Source organism: Melanerpes formicivorus, unplaced genomic scaffold (assembly GCF_026170545.1).
Source record: "Melanerpes formicivorus ecotype bairdi unplaced genomic scaffold, bMelFor1.0.p_v2 SCAF_33, whole genome shotgun sequence".
Classification (NCBI taxonomy): Eukaryota; Metazoa; Chordata; class Aves; order Piciformes; family Picidae; genus Melanerpes; species Melanerpes formicivorus.
Window position 1 is genome coordinate 3,535,380 of NW_027142385.1, and position 22,121 is coordinate 3,557,500.

A 22,121-nucleotide genomic window follows, 5' to 3' on the forward strand; every position below is an offset into this window, starting at 1 on the left:
GCAGGAAACATGAGTGCTTCTACAGTGACATTTCAGCATGGTTAAAAATCCACAACTTTGAAAGGAAATGAAAGTAATACAGTTTCAGTGAAGTGACCTTTCCGTTTGACAGCTGATTTAAAGAGCTTCAGAGAAAACAGAACATTCCTAAAAGACATTCATTCCTACCTCTTGATATATCAAATCCTCAACTGAGCAGCCTACCATCATGGGGATTCATGCAAAATTTTTTAAGCCTATCGTTACCCAGTGTCAGAAAGCACAGAATGCTTCAAAAGAGAGAATATAGGAAAAAAGGCAAAGGTACAGTAGTTGTTTTCCAGATGTAGTTTCCTGTCAGCAGTGAATTGTGGTTTAGGGACTTCCTGAGACAGATCTTGTATAAACACTTTTGTGTTTAAGTCTGGGTGGTATTTTTCCTTCAGAACATTTCTTCTCTGAATCTGCCTACTTGTTCTTTTTTCTGCTTTTTCGTCCACACACACATTTAGAAAAAAAAAAGTTGGTTTTGAACGATCTCGTGGCAAACGAATTCAGAGACTGAAGCTCTCAGTGTCTGAAAAACTCATCACTTGGATTCCTCAAAGTCTGCTTTCTTAAGATCAGCTCATTCTTATCTATTTTGTTTTCCTTAAGCTTCTGATCACTGACTCAAAGTTAACTTCTATGACCAGCTGTTTTACAGTATTTTCACCAGATTTCAAAGCCAAGTCTAACATTAGACCACTCCCTGCTGACTGAATTACACCAGCGAAGACAATTTTCAGCTTTCTCAGCCAGAAATAACTGGCTATTAGCATCCTACTATTAGTAGGATTTGTTATTCTCCAATCACAGATTTAAATATTAGCTGATCTTTGAGATTCTCGGCATGAAAAGCAAATGGAACAACTCTGAAATGCTTTGAAAATCTTGCCATGCAGCCTAAAGCCTTTAACAAAAGCAACAAACTGCACTTCATACATCTACAAAACCAAGGAGAAAGCATTCCCATTTGGTCTAAGCAGAGGGTCCACACAAAGGCTAACCTAATTTTTCTCTTCAATCCTTCCCAAAGGGCAAACACACTTGGTGTTATCCAAACAATTCAGATATCCTACAAACACTTGGCAGATCCAAACAAAAACTCCCTATCACCTATTGAGTTAACACAACTTTATTTTTCCCAACAGACAAAACAACAGACTGAAGAAATCAGGCAACGTTGTCATACACTATTTGGAAGGGCCCATACACAAAACTTTCCAGGGATGAGCTATTTGAACAGCTTTGAAAAGACAGAAAAGCACTCAGCACTTAATCAGCAAGTTGTTCTCTGTAATATGCTGTTGTTCCTTATTCAGAAAAGAGGGTGATCAAAGAAATTTGGTTTGGCTACTTTTGCTCTTTCAAATATTTGTTATTTATAATGTGATTATCTGTAACAGAACATTAATAAATAAGAAACATACCACAAGAGAAGTCTCTATTTAGTCTCCCCTTCACTGGGTAAAATTTTAGGCATTTCACTGCACTTAATTAAGTGCTCTAAAATTAATGGAGCGTAAATATATGTTAAAGAACTTAAAAGCTGTTGTGGATCATTTATAAGCATGTTCCTAAATAAAGCACTTTGTCCTTAGGAAACCCTCTGCTTCCAAGAAGCACGGTGCTCTGGGGCATAAGAGGGAGTTAGAAATCTGTATTTTGCTATAAAAGGAATAAATCTGAAAATGCTCCTTTTTAAATGACAATGAAATTCTCAAGTAGTAATCTGGGTAGGGAGTCACCTTTCTAGCACTATAAGTAGCCAGGACTTTGAGAAATTGATCACACAGGAATCAGGCACCTCAATACCTTGGCAAACACTCATGGCAACCTCCTGCTCTTCACTCCTCCTGCTCCCCAGTTCCCTCCCTGGAGAAACTCCATCTGTCTGTAGGTTGAAAAGGCACCTCAGAAATGAAGGAGTGTGAATCTTTTGCAAGTTGGAGAAAAGTGTAATGGGCTATTGCTAAATCTGTCAAAAATGAATCGCATTATCACATTCTGCTTCAATTACATCAACTTTTTCAGTGTCAATGTAGTGCTCTGGAAAAGCTTTACACTGATTTCATCCCAGGCATCCACTCTATACTACTTAGCAGCACTGAAATAAGTACTTCAGTCCCTGGTTTGGTGTTCTCTCCCTTTAGCTACAGGGGTAAGCTTTTGAGGTAAATTAGAAGATAATGTAACAGCAGGAAGTAATAAGAGGTGCTGATATTCCCTGCAAGGATAGCAGACCATACAGTAAAACTACAAGAAACTTAAAAAGCCCAAGGGGTACTGAATTATTAGTGTCACAGACTGAGACATGTGTTCTCCTGACAGAGCAGACATTCACTTTTATCATGGAAGTAATTTATTATTATAAAAGCCACTACCTGTACATGTTTGAACTTGAACAGGCAGTTTGATTTAATCTGTAAGCCTCTTTGCCTTTTGATTAACCCAAGTGTTCTCACAGTGATTTCCACCGTTTCTTCAAAACACTAAGATCTTAATACTGCTTGAAAAACCACAAACACACACATCTGTGAGTGGAATGACTCTATTATGAGGAAATTCTGAGGGAGCTGGGTCATTTCAGCTTGGAGGAGACTGAGGGATGATCTCATTAATGTTTATAAAGATGTGAAGGATGAGTATTGAGAGGACAGAGCCAGGCTCTTCTCATTGATGTTCAATGATAAGACAAGGGGCAATGAATGCAAGCTGGAGCATAGAAGGTTCCACATGAACACAAGGAAAACCTTTTTTACTCTGAGGGAGACAGAGGACTGGAACAGGCTACCAGAGAGGTTGTGGAGTTTCCTTCTTTGCAGACATTCAAAACCCACCTGGATGCATTCCTATGTGATCTATTCTAGGTGATTCTGCTCTGGCAGGGGAGTTGGACTGGATGATCTTTCCAGGTTCTTTCCAACTCCTGCCATTCTCTTATTTCAGTACCATACAGCTCCCTAAAGATGACTATGATATACAATAACACTGAAAGGAGTTTGGTTTGCTAAACTGATCAAAAGGTAGCTTGAAGGAATGACCCTGGTTCCATTAGAGGTTTCACTTTTGGCAATTTCTTTGCAAGATTTCCAGCAAGTCATAAGTACATCTTAGACACAAAGCTTATAGTAATTGAAAGAACTCTTTTGTAAGCCCTGAAGTGATAGCTAATTGCCGACTGGATTTCACACACAAAGCTCTGTAACAGCAAATTTTAGAAAGGTCTTAGGGGAATCAAATTCACAGCAAACAAATTAGGAACACACTGACACGAGTAGCAAGCAGACATTAAAAAATCCACTGGTGTACAGCCAAATGATGGATTCTCAATCTGCATTAGATTAAGAGCTTGCTTCAATTTGGACAGTTTGATTTTCCTTTATTTATTTTTTTGAAAAAAATCTCTTTTCTCTGGGAATGTGCTGTTTCCTGATAGAGATGACCTAGGAAGTGCTAAAAACAGAGAGTCTGAGCGCTGCTCTGCATAAGGCAGCCTTTCCCCGTTGAAGAGCAGTCAGTAAGCGAGCAGAGCCTGCTGTAGCGGCTGTGATGACAAACATCCCATCGCTCCACATCAGGGACCGCTGTGGAAAGATGATTAAGCAGGAAGGACCCCGTACGCCCCCTTCCCGGCATTCTGGGGACGGTGCCATGCAGTCACACATTCTAACAGCTCATTGGGTCTAAAACACCAAACCCACGCTGCTAACACACGGCCTCCAGAATCTCTTCCCAGCTCTGAAGCTGAACGTTTTCATACACGGCGGATCGATAGCTTCGGGTTAGATTATCGCTAATCACTGAATCAAAGCGGCTGAGGCCGGCCGAGCTCTCACACGGTGGTGGTGCCAGGAGCGAAGAGGGAGTCTCTGAGCCACCACCGCACCGAACTGCCGGGCGCTGGGCCCGGGTCCCCCCGCGCCGCCCCCGCCCCAGCCATGAGGTCACGGGCTGCGGGCGGGCCCCGCCGGCCCCACTGCCTGGGGGGCGGCGAGGCATGGGGGGTGGCGGCCGCCGCTGGTGGATCCCCGGCGCTAGTGGGAGGGGGAAGGCGGCTCCTCCAACCAGAAGTTGTCAGTTTGCTGCACGCTGTGTTTTTTTTTTCCCTTCCCCTACCAGGATGTAAGTCACCACAAAGGAGCTGAAGTTCAAATGAGGCTGCCCTAGCCTCGCGTGAAGCGATGGAATCCAGGCTTTGAGGGAGCGAGCCTGAGCTCTGCCCTCCCCGAGAGCAGCTGGGGCTCTGCCTCCGAAGCAGCACGGTGCGGATGGGTAGCTGAGCGCAGGGAGCCACGCTGTTTAAAGTCTTGAAGAAGAGAAAGGGAGAAAAAGAAAGACTTTTGTCGTTCACCGAGTTGTTTCTCTGTGTAACTCCAGTACAGCACACAGGGCTGTTCTGGGTAGGCTTCAGGTCACGGAAGAGGTAGGCTTTGGCTAAGTGAGATGTCACAACTTCTGCGTCCGAGCTCTTCTCAAAGCCTCTGGTGAAAGCACGCTCAGGACTGAACAAAAGCCAAAGGAGACCAGGTAAGGGCGGTCAGTACCGAGGGGTTGTGTTTAAAGAGTTTGCACAGCCAGCCAGCCGACTACTACGAGCGAATGCAAGCTTGCCAAAGACGTTACTGCTCCTTAACAGAAAGCAGCAAGCCTGCCCCCTCCCCACCCCCGCCTTATTAAAATATAGTTGTAAAGACAGTTGAGATATTTTATGATGCCAGGCAGTGAAAAGTCCTCCTGCTTTTATTTTCAAGAATATGGAATATTGTAAAATCCTGTGAAATTCTGCATGTAACTTTAGGCTTCATGCTTCCTCAGATGCCCTGAAAAAAAGCATGCACTTTTCTTCTAGGTCATGCTGATGCCTATAACAACTTTTCTAAAGGACTACCTGTAGGAAAAATTAACAGTTCTCTCTTACACTCATATCTGATCAAGGAGATATAAAATATTGGAGGAACATTTTTTTATCTGTAAAATAAATATTTGAATGATGCTGCCAAAAAAAAATCATGTAACAACTCAGCATTTATGAATACCTTTGTGTAAGAATTAAATATTTACTATATGACCTAACTACTCTTTTTCATGGGCAAAATGAGTCAGAGTTATTAAAATGTGCATCTGTGCAAGGGCTCTCATGGACAATGTGCAGGCTCACATGTGAGCACACACAGTATGAGCACTTTTTGGTAGTGATTGGATTAAGTGAAAATAAGGTGAGGCCGCTGTTAAGGGAAGCAACAACAAAAGCAGTGCTCTCTTTCAATAATTGCATTCCACATCTATGACAGAACTTTAGTAAAGCACGAAGAACAATCCACAAACAGGACTAAAGTGCCTGGTAATCCAGAAAGAAAATTTGTGCTTCTTTCAACTAAAAATGCTCTTTTGCCAAAACCTGAAAAAAAGAGTTACATGGCAGCAAAAGAGACACAATCTTTTGAAGTTTCTTGCAGCACTTGAATAGTATTTCAAAACAAAAGTTCTCCAAGAGCTAATTAAGCTACTGTCGTTCTGAAGTGTTGCTTTGGTGATCCATTCCCCTCAGTGAACAAAGTGTTTTCCTTTTAAGAAGGATAAACTAATGCTTGAACCAAAATTTCACCAGAGTTTTAAGCAGACAGAAGAGCTGTGTATAGAAAGCATTATAAAAATGTATCCAAAGCAATTAATTGCTCTGTCAGTGTGGCACTGCTTACAATGGAGTCAAGTAACTGCTGGCAAAATACCAGGAACCATTCCCCTCATAAATCCAGAGTTTAATTTTTCAACTTAGTTTTACATCATGTTTTCAATGCTGAAAGTGCATGCTATGATGTATCAGCCCTTCCTAGCCACTATATTTACTTTAAGACTTCAAACACAGCTTTAAAGCTTTTCTTACTACATGTGGCATGCATACTGCTGTGCTGTAATTTCACTGTGAATTGCTGTTCCCTTTTGCAAAACTGGAAAGGAAAATAAAAATCAGTGTTCAGGTTTTTCACCCCAGTACTCTTCATCTAAACATCAAAAAAAACTGTACCAGTGGAAGTTCCTCTCCGTAGAAAAGGGCAAAATTTAACAAATCACATTAAATATGAAGGCATACCTAAAAACTGAGAGGATGGATTAATGTAATTCCATGCAAGAGAATGTTTGGGAGAAGTTGGAACAGAGCAGGAGCTCTGAGAAACGGGGCAAGGAATAAGAAAGCAGCTTCAGAAAAATCCATGCTTATCTATCTTATCACAATGGTGTTGTGAAATACAGATCATATTACTGGCCTGCTGCCTGGAACATGCCAGCTAACTGTAAGTCCACAAACACTGACTATCAAAGGACTCTGCAGAAGCAAAAACTGATGTTTGTTAACAAAAAAAATATCCAAACCCTCTGATCCTTTTATAGCAGGATTTTGCATTTTTGACATCCTTTCTCCATTTGCCTTTAGAGTCCAATTAAAATGTAGAGCTGCACTAATCTAGAAACCCCTTTTAATATCAAAGGCAAAAGTCTCAAAGACACAGTGAAGATTTACAGCTAGTTTTCCATGCTGCTTCTTTCCAGTGAACAGTTACCAAACTTGTATGAATTCACAATCAAACAAAAGACTTTATCTTTTCAAGAATAAACACTGCAACAGCTACCAAACACTGTGCCTTTCTGCTTCATTCATCTCTCTAAAGGCTTGATGAATGCACAAAAGGTACCACAGGTATGTAGGAAAAGCCACCCCATCAAGTGACTGCAAGCTTCATTCTACTGAATATGCCCAGCACAAGAACTGATTAGCTCACTGACCTGAATGTTGTGCAGAGTGACAGCACAGCAAACCAAACTCATCCATACATAGCACAGCACTGCTGCTTTTTTCTAAGTCAAAACAACCATACAAGAAAGTGTCAGAAAGCATCAGTGTTGTGTAAAAAGTGTGAAGCTCATCCTTCTTATAGATGTTTTGTCGTCTAGCTGGGTATTTCTAAAAGCTTCTGGAGTTAGCAGTTTAATTATGGTGCATTCAATTCTGGCATGTCCAACTTAGACCCAGTCCCTAAACTATCAAGCCTTTCAATCACAGCAATTTACAAGGATGGGAAGAGATCGTAAGCGTCGGACCTTGCCTATCCATTCTTCAATCAAAGTTACATAGTACCAAAACCAAAACAAACCCCCCAACAACAATCACCAAACCAAAGAAAGGAGAAAAGACGACACATTCATTAACGTGGAATTTTATGGAACTCACTTTCTCAAGGATGTAATACTCTGGGAAACTTTTGAGGGAGGCTGAATGACAGCAAAGGAAAATGGTAGCAGTTTGTTGGAAAAATAACAGCTGTTATCCCAAAGATACAATGACTTAAAGGAATCCTATTTTATTTTGACAGCTTACTGAGCACTCCTGCTTAAGATGTCAGATAGGAAATGTACTCCCCCATCTTGTTTACAAACATCATCATAACTGAAGCCCCATAAAGATGCCTCTTTTAGTTCCTGAGCTGTAACACACAGGACACTAAAAATCTAACTTTCTGAAGTGAGAATTGATGCTGTATTTATCAAATACCAGCTTCTGATGTTTTAGCTCCTCAAATCTAATTAGCAGGATTTTTCTTCCTTTGATTATCTTTGCAATAAATTCAACTGCACTGGAACTCAATGACTTACTCAACTCCCCAGAAAACTCCTCAAGTAACATCCTAGTTCCAGCACAGAAAATTGCCTTCTCTGTAAGGCAGTCTCCAAGAGGAGACACAGTGTCACGTATCACTTGTACAAAAGCTTCATTTATATAGCTCAGTGCATCATATTTTCATACCTACAGTCCAGTGGCTTAATAACATTTTACTATATATAGAAAAACAAGAGCAGCACCAAGAAGCAATTCTACTGCTTTTACCTACTGGGTTATGCTCCTTAGCTGTAGGAGTAACCCACACCAGTGTTATTTAAGATACAAAATCCGTATTGTGCTATGACATTCAGGTAATCATTTCCCACATTTACCTTAGCTAAGGCTTTCCACACAAGATTTACATAGACAATGATTTTGCTTTTGTATTACTCTGAAATGCTATAGGAGAGGTGATTCTTCCTTAAATGCCAAAACATTTCCTCTTTCAACTCATTTGTAAGCCAAAGTAAAACATAATAAATCCTCAGCCCCTGTCCAGTGGTCTTCCTACAGCCTCAGCTCTTTTTCCTGCAGAATGCTGAAAAGTTTAGTTGTAAAAAGAACAAACTGCAAACTTAGAGACGAGATTCTACTCTCTGAATGGTGGAAAGATTCAAGCCTGCAAAACCACTTCAGATCTAGATGCAAGCACCGACAATATATTCAGGCTTTCCTAAACGCTTTTCTTTCTAGAGTAATTCAGAAATGTCTACTTATGAAGAAATTCCATCTGCCAAACCAGCCATAGGGTTGAAAAGGCTACTCTACACAAAAATCCCAAGGAGAGGTATTTAACAAAATCAGAGAGAGACACTTAGCTAGTCTGTTCTGTAAAAATGAGATCCTCTGAAGCACAAAGCTTAGAACCAACAAAAACCCCTGAAAAACATTGGAATATCCACACCGAAATGTGTGAAGTAGCTTAAAAAAGGGAAAGGCCACAGTGCCTTAAGAGGAATCATTAAAAGCTAGGAAACTGATTAAGAAAATGAACATTTGCCAAATCAGTATTTTGCATGTAGAAATATTTTGACCATGTGTCAATGCAGGCTCAAGAGGGCGATTAAACTATGGGACGCGAAACATCTGCTTGATTTTAGGCGGTAGAATATTCAAATCTTGTGGAAGTGTCACGTATAAATTTCAAGATATTTGTACCAGGGAGATACTTGTAATATTTTTTACTAACTAGAAGTCCCATCTAAACATGACAGAGTACAGGCCAGGAAAAAAATTTCAAAGCAAAGCCAAAGAAAGATTTTATTTACTTTTTCCCCTTTAGCCGACAGGAAAAAACAATCAAATACTGCAACATCTGATAGCCCTTTCAGAAAGTTTATTTCCTCCTTTTTTTTTTTTTTTTATTTTCACCAGATCATGGGAACATCCTCAGTTGGGCAAACAATGAATGAGCAAACAAACCAACTTATTATTACCTACTTCCAATTCTGCATACAGATAGCCAAACATTTGGTCTGCAAACTGTAATTTTAACCAAAGTACTTACGCTGGCTGGGAGTATGAAGAATACTGTGATTACAGCCCACACAACAATGCTGCCAAAAGTTTTCTTACAGATGCAGTTATACTGGTAAAAGACAAATGGAATAATACAAAAACAAGCATTTTTCCTGAATAATTTATAGTGCCAAGTATGACAAACACACAAACCTGGGTTTAGGTTTGCACGAGGGCAAGTTTGTCCCAACTCAACTCCCATGAAAAGTGCTTTCACAAATACACAAGTCTTGAGCAGCCAGAATCCAGAAATTAATTTGCTTCTAACTCTTTTTTTTCCTAATTACATGTTCTACTTGAGTTGTCATTTTAATTACAGCTCTTTAAGCATGCCTCTCTCTCTCCCAGTTTTTGTTTGTACATTTGTTTTGTCAGCGTGCACAAGGATAGCAGACAGGTATGCTGCACTTCCAGTAGTAACAAAATTTGTACCAAGCCCGCAGGGAAGCTTTTACATAATGTAGTTCTCTACAAAGGTGAGTTAGAACAATCTACAGCTACCTAAGTGGAATTTGGCAGTGGGGACAAATGCAGCCTCAGTCATACAGTTCCCTCCTAGTCCTCTGCAGAAGAGCTACTGAGAGGGATTGAAGATGAGGGAACCTGAGAAACAGGAAGAACCAAGTGATCAGCGAGCAACAGCACTAGTTAAGTACAAGGAATATGAGCAATTACTTGGCATAAGTGCAACAGAAAAACTGAAAGGTAGTGTATGTTAGACACTGAGTAAGTAGGATCTTCCTCTCCCATGGGAAGGAATTCTGCTGTTTTAAGAATCTGATGTTCTCCTACTCAGAAAGGGGAGGAAGAGCTTAAAAAACATTAACTACTTCCTTAAAATTGTTTCTCTGGCTTCTCTCCCCAATTCCTCCAGCAAACTTTTTCCTCCCTGAAAGATTAATCACTGAGAGATGCTCAAGCAAGCATGTTGGTTCTGAACTTCGTTTGAATCCATCTGCAGAAGAGAGGAAATGCCATTTATGTCATGTAGTCCATCACAACATGCAACAAACAGGCTGCATTCTGAATAATGATTTTTTTTTTTCAACTAAGCAAGTACAGACCATGAAAGATTTGGAGATCACTTCATAAACAGACTCTGCAAGAAGTAGTATATCTGAAGCCAGCACGGCTTTTGTTTCCCTTTTCACAAGAGCATTCTCTTACCAATGTACTTTTCCTTTCAATGCTTTTTTTCCCTTACAGGAAGAACACCTTAGAAAAGGTGACATGCAGCAAGATCATGTGAGAGACACATTTCAGCACAATCTAATCACACTGATGTCATTCAGTGGTGGCTTACCTTCTGCAAACAGTAGCCAAACCCCGGAACAGCCTTCCCTAGAGTGGTGCTCTCAAGCCTGTCAGCACTGAATAGGCATTTGGACAATGCCCTTAATAACATGCTTAATCTTTTGGTCATCCCTGAATTGGTCAGGCAGTTGGATAAGATGATCGCTGTAGGTCCCTTTCAACTGAAACACTCTTTTGTTTTGAAAGATGTTAAGATGAGGCTGATGAACTCTGTTCCATTTTTTTCTTAACTAGTTCTTAAAAAGGGGGAAAACACCAAACTGTTTTATGTTGCTTTGTATTTCTTCAGTAGGGAAGAATGTGCACCTTGAATCCTGCGCTCAGCTAAAGATACGAGATACGGTAACAAAGACACAAGTGAATTCTAAGGAAATTAGTTTCTTTTCAGTGGCCATAATAATTACAGTTTTTGAGGGGAAAAATAAAACCAACACCCCAACCTATTTCAAAGGGTGAAATAAAACTCATTTTACACCTACATGCAAGAGACATTTGCAAAAACAGTCCATCTGTGCAGAAATATGAGGCTTGGAAAACTGCCAGAGTTTCCAAGTGTGACCTGCTGTGCAAATGCTGATTATGCAAGTTAAAGCTGTCTGGGGTGAATTTATGTTCCCTGTTTTCCAGGGCTCCAAATAACATTCCTTTACTTTCAGAAACCAAACTCCAAACTTTTATCTGACAAGTTTTCAAGACTCTCAAGTTCCATAAGGCACAATTCCTTACTGCTTGCAAAACAAGAACAGAGTTTATTCTGAATAACAAAGTGAGGCAAAAATGTGCATCCAAAACCTGTAAGAAGGATCAAGTCCTGATCACTTTGGTTTGAATAAATAACAGAAGCATTTACAGAAAGCTCTATGGTTTATTTCAGAACAACAGAAAAAAGTGAATGACTGACAACCATATCTCATGAGTAATGTTTTCAGCATGCAAATCAATCACCTTGATACTCTTAAAACAAAGTTCTCTTTATAGTCAGCAGCTGCCTGTATGACAGAACCATTGAGACAGGATGGGACCTCACCTTCACCTTGCAAAGCAAGGCTAATTTCAACATTAAATCAGACTGCTCCAGAGCCTTGCTCAATTCAACACTTTAGGCACTTGCAGGAACAGTGATTCCACCACCTCTTTGGTTGACTATTTCAGTCCTTGGTCACCCTCCTTGTCAAATTCATTCTTTCTAAAGTCCAAAATAAGTTTTCCCTCAGGCAGTCTGTGACCATTATAAGTTCACTGTGTACTTATAAGAATAATCCATCTTCTCTGCACACACTCATTAAGTAGTTGAAGACAGCAGCAAGATGCCTCCTTCACCTTGTCCTCTGGAGGCTAAAACACCTAGTTCTTTTTGCTTCTCCTCATATATCATCTCCTCCAGCCTCTAGCTGTCCATGTTGGTTGTGCCCAGCTGGACTCATTCCAATTTCTGACAGCTGTTCCTATCATCATGTCATGTTATTTAAAGCATGCCATTGGACTAAGATGACCAAGCAGTAAGGTGACAGTTATTTAAACACTGAATGGTGAAATGGTTTCCAAGCAAAGACAAATACGATGGTAACATCACCTTGACTTTAAAAAGCATCAAGCAGGCCTTGCCCACTGACAAAGCTCCATGCTGCATTTCCTCCCCATTTTATTTATTTTGGGAAAACCAGGTTATTATATACACATGCCTATTTAAATTCAGTAACAAAAAGCTGTTAAAAATACATGATGTCAAAGTGCTGTTGCAGCAGCTGATATGAGAGTGATCTGTGATGGGGCATTCCTGGCAGCAGTGACAGTGTTCCTATTTCCAAGAGACTGTTGCCTAGGAAGTTCTGGTATTGACATTTTTAACAGAGATTGTGATGGCCTCAAATTTCCATCTTGAGTATGAATCTGATCTGAAAACTAAGTGTAATTTCTTAGATTCATAGAATCACAGAATGGTTTGGGCTGGAAGAGACCTTAAAGATCATCTAGTTCTGACCTGCCAGCCACAAGCAGGGACACATTCCTCTAGACCTGGTTGCTCAAGGCCACATCCAGCCCAGCCTTGAACACCTCCTGGGAGGGGGCATCCACCCCCCCCACCAGGCAACCTGTTCCATAGTCTCACCACCCTAACTATAAAGAATTTCTTCCTCATCTCCAGTCTAAATCAGCTTAAAGCTGTTTTGTCTCATCCTATCACTATTTCACCAGAAGGCTCCTGTAGCAGTATGCCAATAAACACTATCAGCTAATTTTAATAGCTGGGGGCCATCCTTGTCCACCATGCACATATACATGTGGTTTACCCCTACCAAGAAGAGACCAGGCTGAGTGTAAAGGCAATGTCTCCAGTGACAGTCTCAATAAACATTCCAGTTGTAATTCCAATAGTCTGGAAAAAACCAACAGATTTTACACTGCCTACATTTGGGCAGCAGAATTTTCAATGTGTAACTTTTAAGGACTTGTCTTGAGTAACTTTTTTCCTTTTTATAATTATATGTATTTTTTTTAAACTATGAGGTTCAATACTGCTGACCAAAGCAAAATTGTACCATTGCACCTAAGCTGTGTCTCCTGCAATCTACATGCAGTTAGAAAACACTGCAAATGAGCTGTTTAATATTGTTAGAACTTTTAAGAGCACATATTAGCTTACACTCTGTCTACACTTAAAGGTTGTATTTGTAACTGTAAGAAATGAAAACATAACTCTCATTTAAATGAAAACACTAATCTTGGAAACTTTTGTGGTACTTGCCTGGAGGAGAAGACTTTTCAAACCCTGGTATTTAGTACTTGGTTCCTTGTGGTTCTTGGCAGGCTTTGGATAAACTAGTAACTAGTAACTACATATCTGGCCACAGAATGATAGAATGATGTCCCCTTTAGCCAACATAAATTCAGGTTACATAAGAAAAATCTTCTGTACACAGCTGTACTAATTACTGTGTGGTATCCTGTAAGTTTTAGAGCAGATTATCGGTTGTACACTTGGCATTGACTTCCTATTTGTTATTGACTGATACATTTATTTTAAAACAGATTTTTAGAAGTTCCTTGCAGAAGAATATTTGACCAGAACTAGAGGATCATGACGACAACAAGATTCATCTGTTTAATGCTAGTATCTGTTTTGGGAGCTACTGCAAGTGAAACTCAAGAATTTGAAGGCAACAATGAGGAAACGGAGCAAGAATTCATTTACATGAACAGATACAAGCGTTCCAGTGAGACGCAGGACAAGTGCACTTACACCTTTATTGTACCTCAGCAGAGAGTGACAGGTGCCATTTGTGTAAACTCTAAGGAGCCTGAAGTTCTACTTGAAAACAGGGTAAATAAGCAAGAGTTACAGTTACTTAACAATGAACTTCTTAAACAAAAGAGACAAATAGAAACTCTCCAGCAACTGGTAGAGGTGGATGGTGGGATTGTTAACGAGGTGAAACTCTTAAGGAAAGAGAGCAGGAACATGAATTCTCGTGTCACCCAACTCTACATGCAGTTACTACACGAAATCATCCGAAAGCGTGACAACGCCTTAGAACTTTCACAGCTTGAGAATAAGATTTTGAACCAAACTGCAGATATGTTGCAGCTTGCCAACAAATACAAGGACTTAGAGCACAAGTACCAACATCTGATGACGATCGCCAATAATCAGTCAGTAATAATCGCCCAACTGGAAGAACACTGTCAAAGAATGCCATCCATAAAGCCACTGCCACAAACGCCTCAGCCGCCGAATAAAGTCTACCAGCCTCCTACTTACAACCGCATTATTAACCAGATCTCCACTAACGAGATTCAGAGCGATCAGAACTTAAAGGTTCTGCCACCCACCTTACCAACCATGCCTGCAGTGACCAGCATTCCAACTTCAACCGATAAACCATCTGGTAAGTAACAGGTCTTCATTAGTTCATGCTCACGTGCAATGGGTCAGCATCTTAATTGTAGTATCAAAACTACAGGCAGAATGCATTTAGCAAACTAAATGCAAATGAGGTATTTTGAATCACAGTATAACTTAGGTTGGAAAGGACCTCGAGGATCATCGAGTCCAACCTATCAACACAGACCCCATGACTAGACCATGGCACCAAGTGCCACGTCCAATCTCCTCTTGAACACCTCCAGGGACGGTGACTCCACCACCTCCCTGGGCAGCACATTGCAATGATGAATGACTCGCTCAGTGAAGAATTTCCTTCTCACCTCGAGTCCAAACCTCCCCTGGCACAGCTTGAGACTGTGTCCCCTTGTTCTGGTGCTGGTTGCCTGGGAGAAGAGGCCAACCCCCTCCTGGCTACAACCACCTTTCAGGTAGTTGTAGAGGGCAATGAGGTCACCCCTGAGCCTCCTCTTCTCCAGGCTAAACAATCCCAGCTCCCTCAGCCTCTCCTCATAGGGCTTGTGTTCAAGGCCTCTCCCCAGCCTTGTTGCCCTTCTCTGGACACGTTCAAGTGTCTCAATGTCCTTCCTAAACCGAGGGGCCCAGAACTGGACACAGACTTCAGAGATCTGATGTTGTCTGTGTCCCTATCTTGTGTATTTTTAATATACTTTTCTGTAGTACAAGCATAGGTAAGAAAAAAAGGCAAATAAATTCTGAATGTTTAGCCTATTCAGACAGGTTAGCCCCACAGAAAGGAGTTGCAGATAAATCTTATGAAGAGTCAGTCATCTAAATTTCATTTACCTGTGCCCAGGAGGGAACTGCTCTAATTCATGACATTTGAGGAGGTTTGACACTGTGTGTGTAAACTTTCATGAAGCTATCACAGATTTGTTGAGCTAGCATGTGATAATTTTTGTGCCTGTGTAACTCAAAGGAATATAGATCTGCTCTCTACCTCACCTGGGACCCCCCCTGTGCCCTAAGACAGAAGCAAAGAGAAGCAAGTGATAGAGTAGTAAGGAATATTATACAGCCCTCCTAAGAGTCTTAGGAGTTCTGCCATAAGCAAGGTTAGAGCCATCTGAAATTGCATTAGAGGTCACTTGATCTGATACAGAAATATCAGCTAAAGAATCTAGTTTCAAGTATGGTCTCACATATTTACAAAGAATAGTCAAGTACTGTGTCCCATGTAAGAGAAATCTGTTCACCAGTGTGTGGGCAACAGGCACTTGGCTTCAGAAAACAACATAGGGAACACAGAGACATCTGAAACCAAGACTTGAAACACTGTAAGGCACATGGAACTGTACTCAGAACATATTACAAGAGTATTTGTGACATATTCCAAATGACATCACACTCCTTAGAGCTGTCAAATCATGCAACTTCCACATTAAAAGGAAACCAACTTATTTCTCCATGGAAATAGATGTAATGAAAGAAACTTGAGCAGGTGTTTCAATCTGAAGTACACTGCCACCAAACAGTTATTTCACAATCTTGTCAGAGATGAACTAGCCAAAGCTTACACTGTGGCAGGCAGAACCTCAGCCAAAAATATGAGTCTAATGTTCTATGTAAAACAAAACCCTTTATTTAGAATAAACCAAACCAGGTTGGAAGAGACCTTCAAGATCATCGCGTCCAACCCATCAACCAATCCAACCCACCCAAACAGCTAACCCATGGCACCAAGTACCCCATCAAGTCTCCTCCTGAACACCTTCAATGATGGCGACTCCACCACCTCCTTGGGCAGCCCATTCCAATGGGCAATCACTCTTTCTGTATAGAACTTCTTCCTAACATCCAACCTGAACCTCCCCTGGCGCAGCCTGAGACTGTGTCCTCTTGTTCTGGTACTGGCTGCCTGGGAGAAGAGACCAGGAGAAAAATCAGGTCTGTTTCTTTGGAGCAATACACTACAGAATGGCCTCTTCAATAATTACACTTTGATCTCAAAGTAGGTTCAAGCTTAGTACAGCATTTCTCTGCTTCTCTGTAAGTGAAATATCTTTCAAGCATTCTTTAAAGACCTTTCTCATTCCTAGTACCCTCTCCTGAAAACTCATTAATTGCTTCACAGCTTGCTTGTGCTTCTTTCCCTTTTGGAAAAAAAAGTTGTGGCCTCCAATATTTCACCATCAAGATCACCTGCACTGCTTCCTACTCCCCATTTTCAATCAGCTCTTCCCTACTTTACTAGGTTCAAATATCCCATGTATTTTGTTTTTTTCCCCCTTTCTCTATTTTAGTTATCTATGAAAAAAAAACCCTATCCCTAGTGAGTTGCAAAACCTGGCTGTATATTTTTTTTTATCTCCTGTATTCTTCTCCCAGCAGATTTGGAAGTTGGTAACCCACTGGAAGAGGTAGGCAACAAGTGTCAACAAACCAACCAACCAACCCACCCACCCCTACCAAAACAATCAACATTTAAGTAAATTATGCACATAGATCATGCCTGCCTGTAAGACTAAAGCTACTTCACTGCTTCAAGACAGATCTTGTCTTTCCCATTCATATTAATGATTTTTAATTAATTAAAAGCTATGTGGATCCAAGTTTCCATATGTAAGAAGTTGAAATATCACACCACATTTCCTTAATGTGCTACACAGCGTGAAAGCATCAGTGCAAAGCAGAACTAGGTAATCTCTGAGTGCAAAGCAGAACTAGGTAATCTCTGCTTCCTAAGAGCAATTACTGGAGGTGTTTAGGAAGAGACTGGATGGGGCACTTGTTGCTGTGGTTTAGTTAACTGATTAGATTCTGTTGGCTGATAGGTTGGACTCAATGATCTCAGAGGTCTTTCCCAACCTGGTTAATTCTATTCTATTCTACATGGACCTGTTGGAGTGGGGCCAGAGGAGACCAAGACTGATAAGAGAGCTGGAACCATTCTGATTTGAGGCTAGGCTGAGAGAGTTGGGGTTGTTCAGCCTGGATAAGAGGAAGCTTCAGGGAAACCACCTTCTGTACTTAAAAGGGCCAATAAGATGGGGATAGACTTTTTAGCAGGGCCCATTGTGACAGGATGAAAGGTGATGGTTTTAGACTGGAAGAGGGAGATTTAGACTAGATAGAAGGAAGGAAAATATTTTACTGTCAGGGCAGTGAGACACTGGCCCAGGCTGAGAAGCAGATGCCTGAACCCTGGTTGAAAAGACCAAAAGAAAATACCCCACCCTCAAAACACTGTTTCTGTAAACTTCACTTATTACTAACTCATTTACTGAGCACAAGAGAAACTCTAGCATTACCAGTACTGGACAGTGAAGTGTGAGAAAGGGTAAATGAACTGAAATAATTTAAAGAGAATATCTTGACAGTAACAGATGAGGGTTCTTGATGACTTCATTTCTGCTTATGCAGCAAAGCAACTAAGGGTCTCTATCTAAATTTCTCACTCATTAAAATGGAATCTAATATCTTCCCACTGGAGAAAATGTCTTGGAAAATCATAAACGTGAGGTACTTTCAAAAGGCCTAAGGTCTTTATGGACTCTATTAAACTTGGGGGGTGGGGGGAAGGCATCTGAAAACAGAAAAGCATTAATTTTTAATTAGTATATATTATATAATTGTATAATATATAATAATTTCATTTGTAATTTTTGTGAATGAAAAATGTTTTTGAAGTCTTCTCATGCACCTGAGATTTCACTCACTATGTAAGTGAGCAATTCATGTTACAAATCTATTTCTACTTTTGTGTTATCATTAAAGTAACAACAATAACAACTCAAGTCCTTAAATTAAGTTGCCAGTTCCACTGTTAGTATCTGTGCCACTGACTTTTTAGGGCATGTAAAAAGCTGAATTTCTCAAAGACAAAGCCAAGTTTACCATTTTTTTCTCCTAGAGGAAATTATTACTATTAATACTCATCTATGGAGTCATTCATAGTTTCTTTGAAGCTACAAACAGTAAGTGCAGCTGCCTCAAAAAAACCCAAACCAAAACAATTAACCTTTATCAGTACTTCATTGTGAAGTGTTCCAGAAATGAAGTTACAACAAACTAATGTTTGAAAACACTCAGTGGACACTGTATTTTCAATAAGAGGAAGCCCACACACTATTCAGAAGCAAACCTACTGGCAAAAGCTACCACTTCAAATCCCACCCTGCATTAAAGATACGTTCAGCTGCATTCTGATGCAGAGTCCTTCTGTTTTGACACAGGGCCCTGGAGAGACTGCCTACAAGCTTTAGAGGACGGCCATGACACAAGTTCCATCTATCTTGTAAAACCAGAAAACACAAACCAGCTTATGCAGGTCTGGTGTGATCAACGGCATGACCCTGGTGGCTGGACTGTCATCCAGAGAAGGCTGGATGGATCTGTCAACTTTTTCAGGAACTGGGAAACATACAAGGTCAGGACAAGTGAGCAGTGCAATGTTTTCTATCCTATAAAAATTATTGGTAAAAGTTCATTTAAAAGGGGAATTTAGAGTCTGGCTAACAGCTTGAGAAGGAATTTGTGTGTTCATCCTTCCAGAAGAGGAATTCTCTATCAAATAAGTTACTATGGGTGTCTACTTAACACAGATTTAACCACTGAAGGAGTTACATAGTATTAACATGCTGTTCTTGCTTCCTTTACAGCAAGGATTTGGTAATATAGATGGAGAGTATTGGCTTGGATTAGAAAATATTTATTTGCTAACAAATCAAGGCAACTACAAACTGCTCATAACAATGGAAGACTGGTCAGGTCGAAAAGTGTTTGCCGAGTATGCCAGCTTCAGACTGGAACCAGAGAGTGAATATTACAAGTTGAGACTGGGACGCTACAATGGCAATGCAGGAGACTCCTTCACTTGGCACAACGGGAAACAGTTCACCACGCTGGACCGGGACCACGATGTCTACACAGGTACAAGACCCCTTGATTTTTTGGCTGTTCCACTTCCCCTGTCCATCTGTCCCTTTTTTATGTCTTTTTTCCTTTTTTAAGGAAAAATACTTATGGCCATACCCACACAAATTACATTTTTAGAGATTTAGGATTTGGTAACATAGGAAGGCCCCACTCCTGGAGACATTCAAGATCAGACTTGATGTGGCTTTGGGCAGCCTGATCTAGTTGGAGGTGTTCCTGCTCACTGCAGGGGAGTTGGACAAAACAACCTTTGAGGGTCCCTTCCAACCCACTGCAATTTGTGAAGCACAACTTGGTGTATCAACCCTTTTGTCTTCTAACAAGGCAACAAAAATTGTCATTGAATTATCATTTACACTGAACAAGTAAAATATGCTGGGGAGCTGTAATTTGAGACAGTAAAGCAAACAAGTTTTCCAGCAAGGGAGAGAGTAACACTAACTTGTCCATCTGTACAACCTAATCACAGAGCTGGTTCCTGAGAAGCTCACATCCACCTCTACCATAGGGTAAAACTACATGTTCAGCACAGTTTAAAAACACGTTTGTACAAATGGGTTTGTGCTCAGCTTGCTTGCTGCAAGATACTTCATTTACTCCTCATACTGAAGCAGAGCTTTGTTTTGCAGGTAACTGTGCTCACTACCAGAAGGGAGGATGGTGGTACAATGCATGTGCTCACTCTAATCTCAATGGAGTTTGGTATCGTGGAGGCCACTACCGCAGTCGTTATCAGGATGGCGTTTACTGGGCCGAATTCCGAGGGGGATCGTATTCACTAAAGAAAGTTGTTATGATGATAAGACCTAACCCCAACACATTCCACTGAAATATCTCCTCTCTTGGTTTCCTTTCTTGTTCTAAAAAAAAAGCCAACAACAAATAAAAATCCCATAAAGCTAGGATGTTATTACCTGGAATTATCTTTTCGGAAATGAAGAATGTAAGATATTGTACATTTATTGCTAAGATGTGAGGGCTTGTATATTGTATAGTCAAGAATCACTCCAGGAAAAAAACAACAACACAGATGAAGAAAAAAAAACCTAACAGGAACTGAAGTGACAACATTCAGAACACTTCTTGGTACTGAAAGTAGTGATATTAAGCCTTTTAGAACTGGCAGTTTAGATGGGTTGTAGATAAAACTTTCTGGTTTTTTTTTATTCCCTGTAAATTAAGTTTGGATGGTAAAAATACTGCCACAACACTTAAAACTATTTGTGTATGTTATATTATGTATAAATATTCTCAAATACAGGAAATATTACAAACTGTACAGCAAGAGTTTTATTATTATTATAAGCAAGGAACTGACACAGGAAATCATATCCTTTGAACTGTGTAGCTGGTATATGTACATTAGTGTGATTATTCTGATTTAATGATAACTGCCATCAATAAAGTTAGTGCTAAAGAATTGGATTTTGAGAGCAAATATTCGAACCATTGTGATACATCCAGTCTTTCCCCTTCACACTTTGAGCATTTGAATAAGCTGCTCCTCTAAGAATTCACATTTGATTCCAATAGTTTTAGACTGAAAACACTGAGTTTTCCTACCTAAATGAAGTAGCTACCTGCATATGGAAATGAAACCAGACTTACAACAGATGTACTGTATAAGCAACATACTGTACTACACAACTGCCACAGTAGTTTGTACATTACTTCACTCATCACCTGCTGTGTAGCCTCTGTAATCAGAAATGGCTGGATATAAATTAAAGGGATTATCCACCTTTGCAGGCAAATGATGGATACCAATATATAAGATATTTAATATCCTTAGCCAGTAGATGAAAGTGTATATGAAAAGAAGTTACCTGTAGCCAGAAGAAGCTGTATTTACCATATTTCACAATTATACTACTGTCAAATTATCAGATAGATTTACTCATCTATATTTAGAGGTCAGTCACAACTTAGGAAATACAGACTGGGATTATTCTACTATTCTTCTGAGGTAGGTTCCTAGAACAGGTTGTTACAAACACCCATTTCAAAACAGCAACTACTATGAAAAACAGAAGTTAAAGAATGCATACAAGAGGGGAAAGCAAAAGGGGCCCCTGGAAGTTCAATATCTTTTTCAGTAAGCCTGTAAGACGTTTACTGTGTGTCCGTGTGTGCTTGCACACTTTTTCCCTTATTACCTCATCATTTCTTTACCACAGTATGATGTGCATTAAACTGACATGATGTAGCATGTGTTGTATATAAAAGTAGGGTTTTTAATATATTAGATTACCCCTGTAATATTGTAATCCTTTAATAAAGCAACAAATGTTATTTTGACACGTTCAGACTTCATCCTCTTTTAGTTCCGATTACTCCCGAGAATCATTACTCAATTTCACACCACTCTGCCTCATGACTCAAATCAATTCGGATACACAGCTCCTATTAACAGGTGTGAAGTGTCTAAATATTGCAACATCAAAAGCAAAGCAATTCTCAGCTGAGAAAAATAGTAGATTTCCACACATCCCAAGAAGGAAGAACTTTCTGCAGGTCCTACAAACCCCCCCAGATTTTCAAACAATTCAAGCTTTCTCTTCCATTGGTTTATCTACTGGACTCCAGAAAACCATTTTAGGCAACATTAAATGCATCTACTGCTCTGCAGCCTGGCAGTGCTCTAACAATCAGGATCATAGCATTCAGGCAGTAAAATTCCTGTTGGCATCTACAGATAACCACTACTTTTGACAAGACAACTCACACAGTAGACTGATGGCTTAACTCCACAAGATACAGAAAACAAGTTACATTCAAGAGACTATTAAGAGTACAAGAATAAAGGCAGGTACCTAAGAATTCTTA

The 22,121-nt window shown here is 40.2% G+C and overlaps 2 protein-coding genes across 5 annotated transcripts in view; one reads left to right on the forward strand and one right to left on the reverse strand.

The window, feature by feature from the left end:
- The window catches only part of RALGPS1 (Ral GEF with PH domain and SH3 binding motif 1), a 93,527-nt gene that overhangs the window by 43,877 nt on the left and 27,529 nt on the right, over nucleotides 1-22,121 (reverse strand). The gene's annotated exons all lie outside the window — the stretch shown is intronic.
- On the forward strand, nucleotides 4,127-21,595 carry ANGPTL2 (angiopoietin like 2). Its single transcript, XM_068155699.1, has 5 exons — nucleotides 4,127-4,551; nucleotides 13,544-14,400; nucleotides 18,593-18,786; nucleotides 19,019-19,289; nucleotides 19,925-21,595. The coding sequence occupies exons 2-5, from the start codon at nucleotides 13,593-13,595 to the stop codon at nucleotides 20,122-20,124; spliced, it is 1,473 nt and encodes a 490-aa protein (XP_068011800.1). The 5' UTR covers nucleotides 4,127-4,551; nucleotides 13,544-13,592; the 3' UTR covers nucleotides 20,125-21,595.

What these genes read in the sequence shown, in the direction of transcription:
- ANGPTL2 (XM_068155699.1), top strand. Translation starts at nt 13,593, where the DNA reads ATGACGACAACAAGATTCATCTGTTTAATGCTAGTATCTGTTTTGGGA. An exon ending in TTCAACCGATAAACCATCTG is followed by an intron (nt 14,401 to 18,592) that starts GTAAGTAACAGG and finishes GTTTTGACACAG; the next exon opens with GGCCCTGGAGAGACTGCCTA. An exon ending in GGACCACGATGTCTACACAG is followed by an intron (nt 19,290 to 19,924) that starts GTACAAGACCCC and finishes TTTGTTTTGCAG; the next exon opens with GTAACTGTGCTCACTACCAG.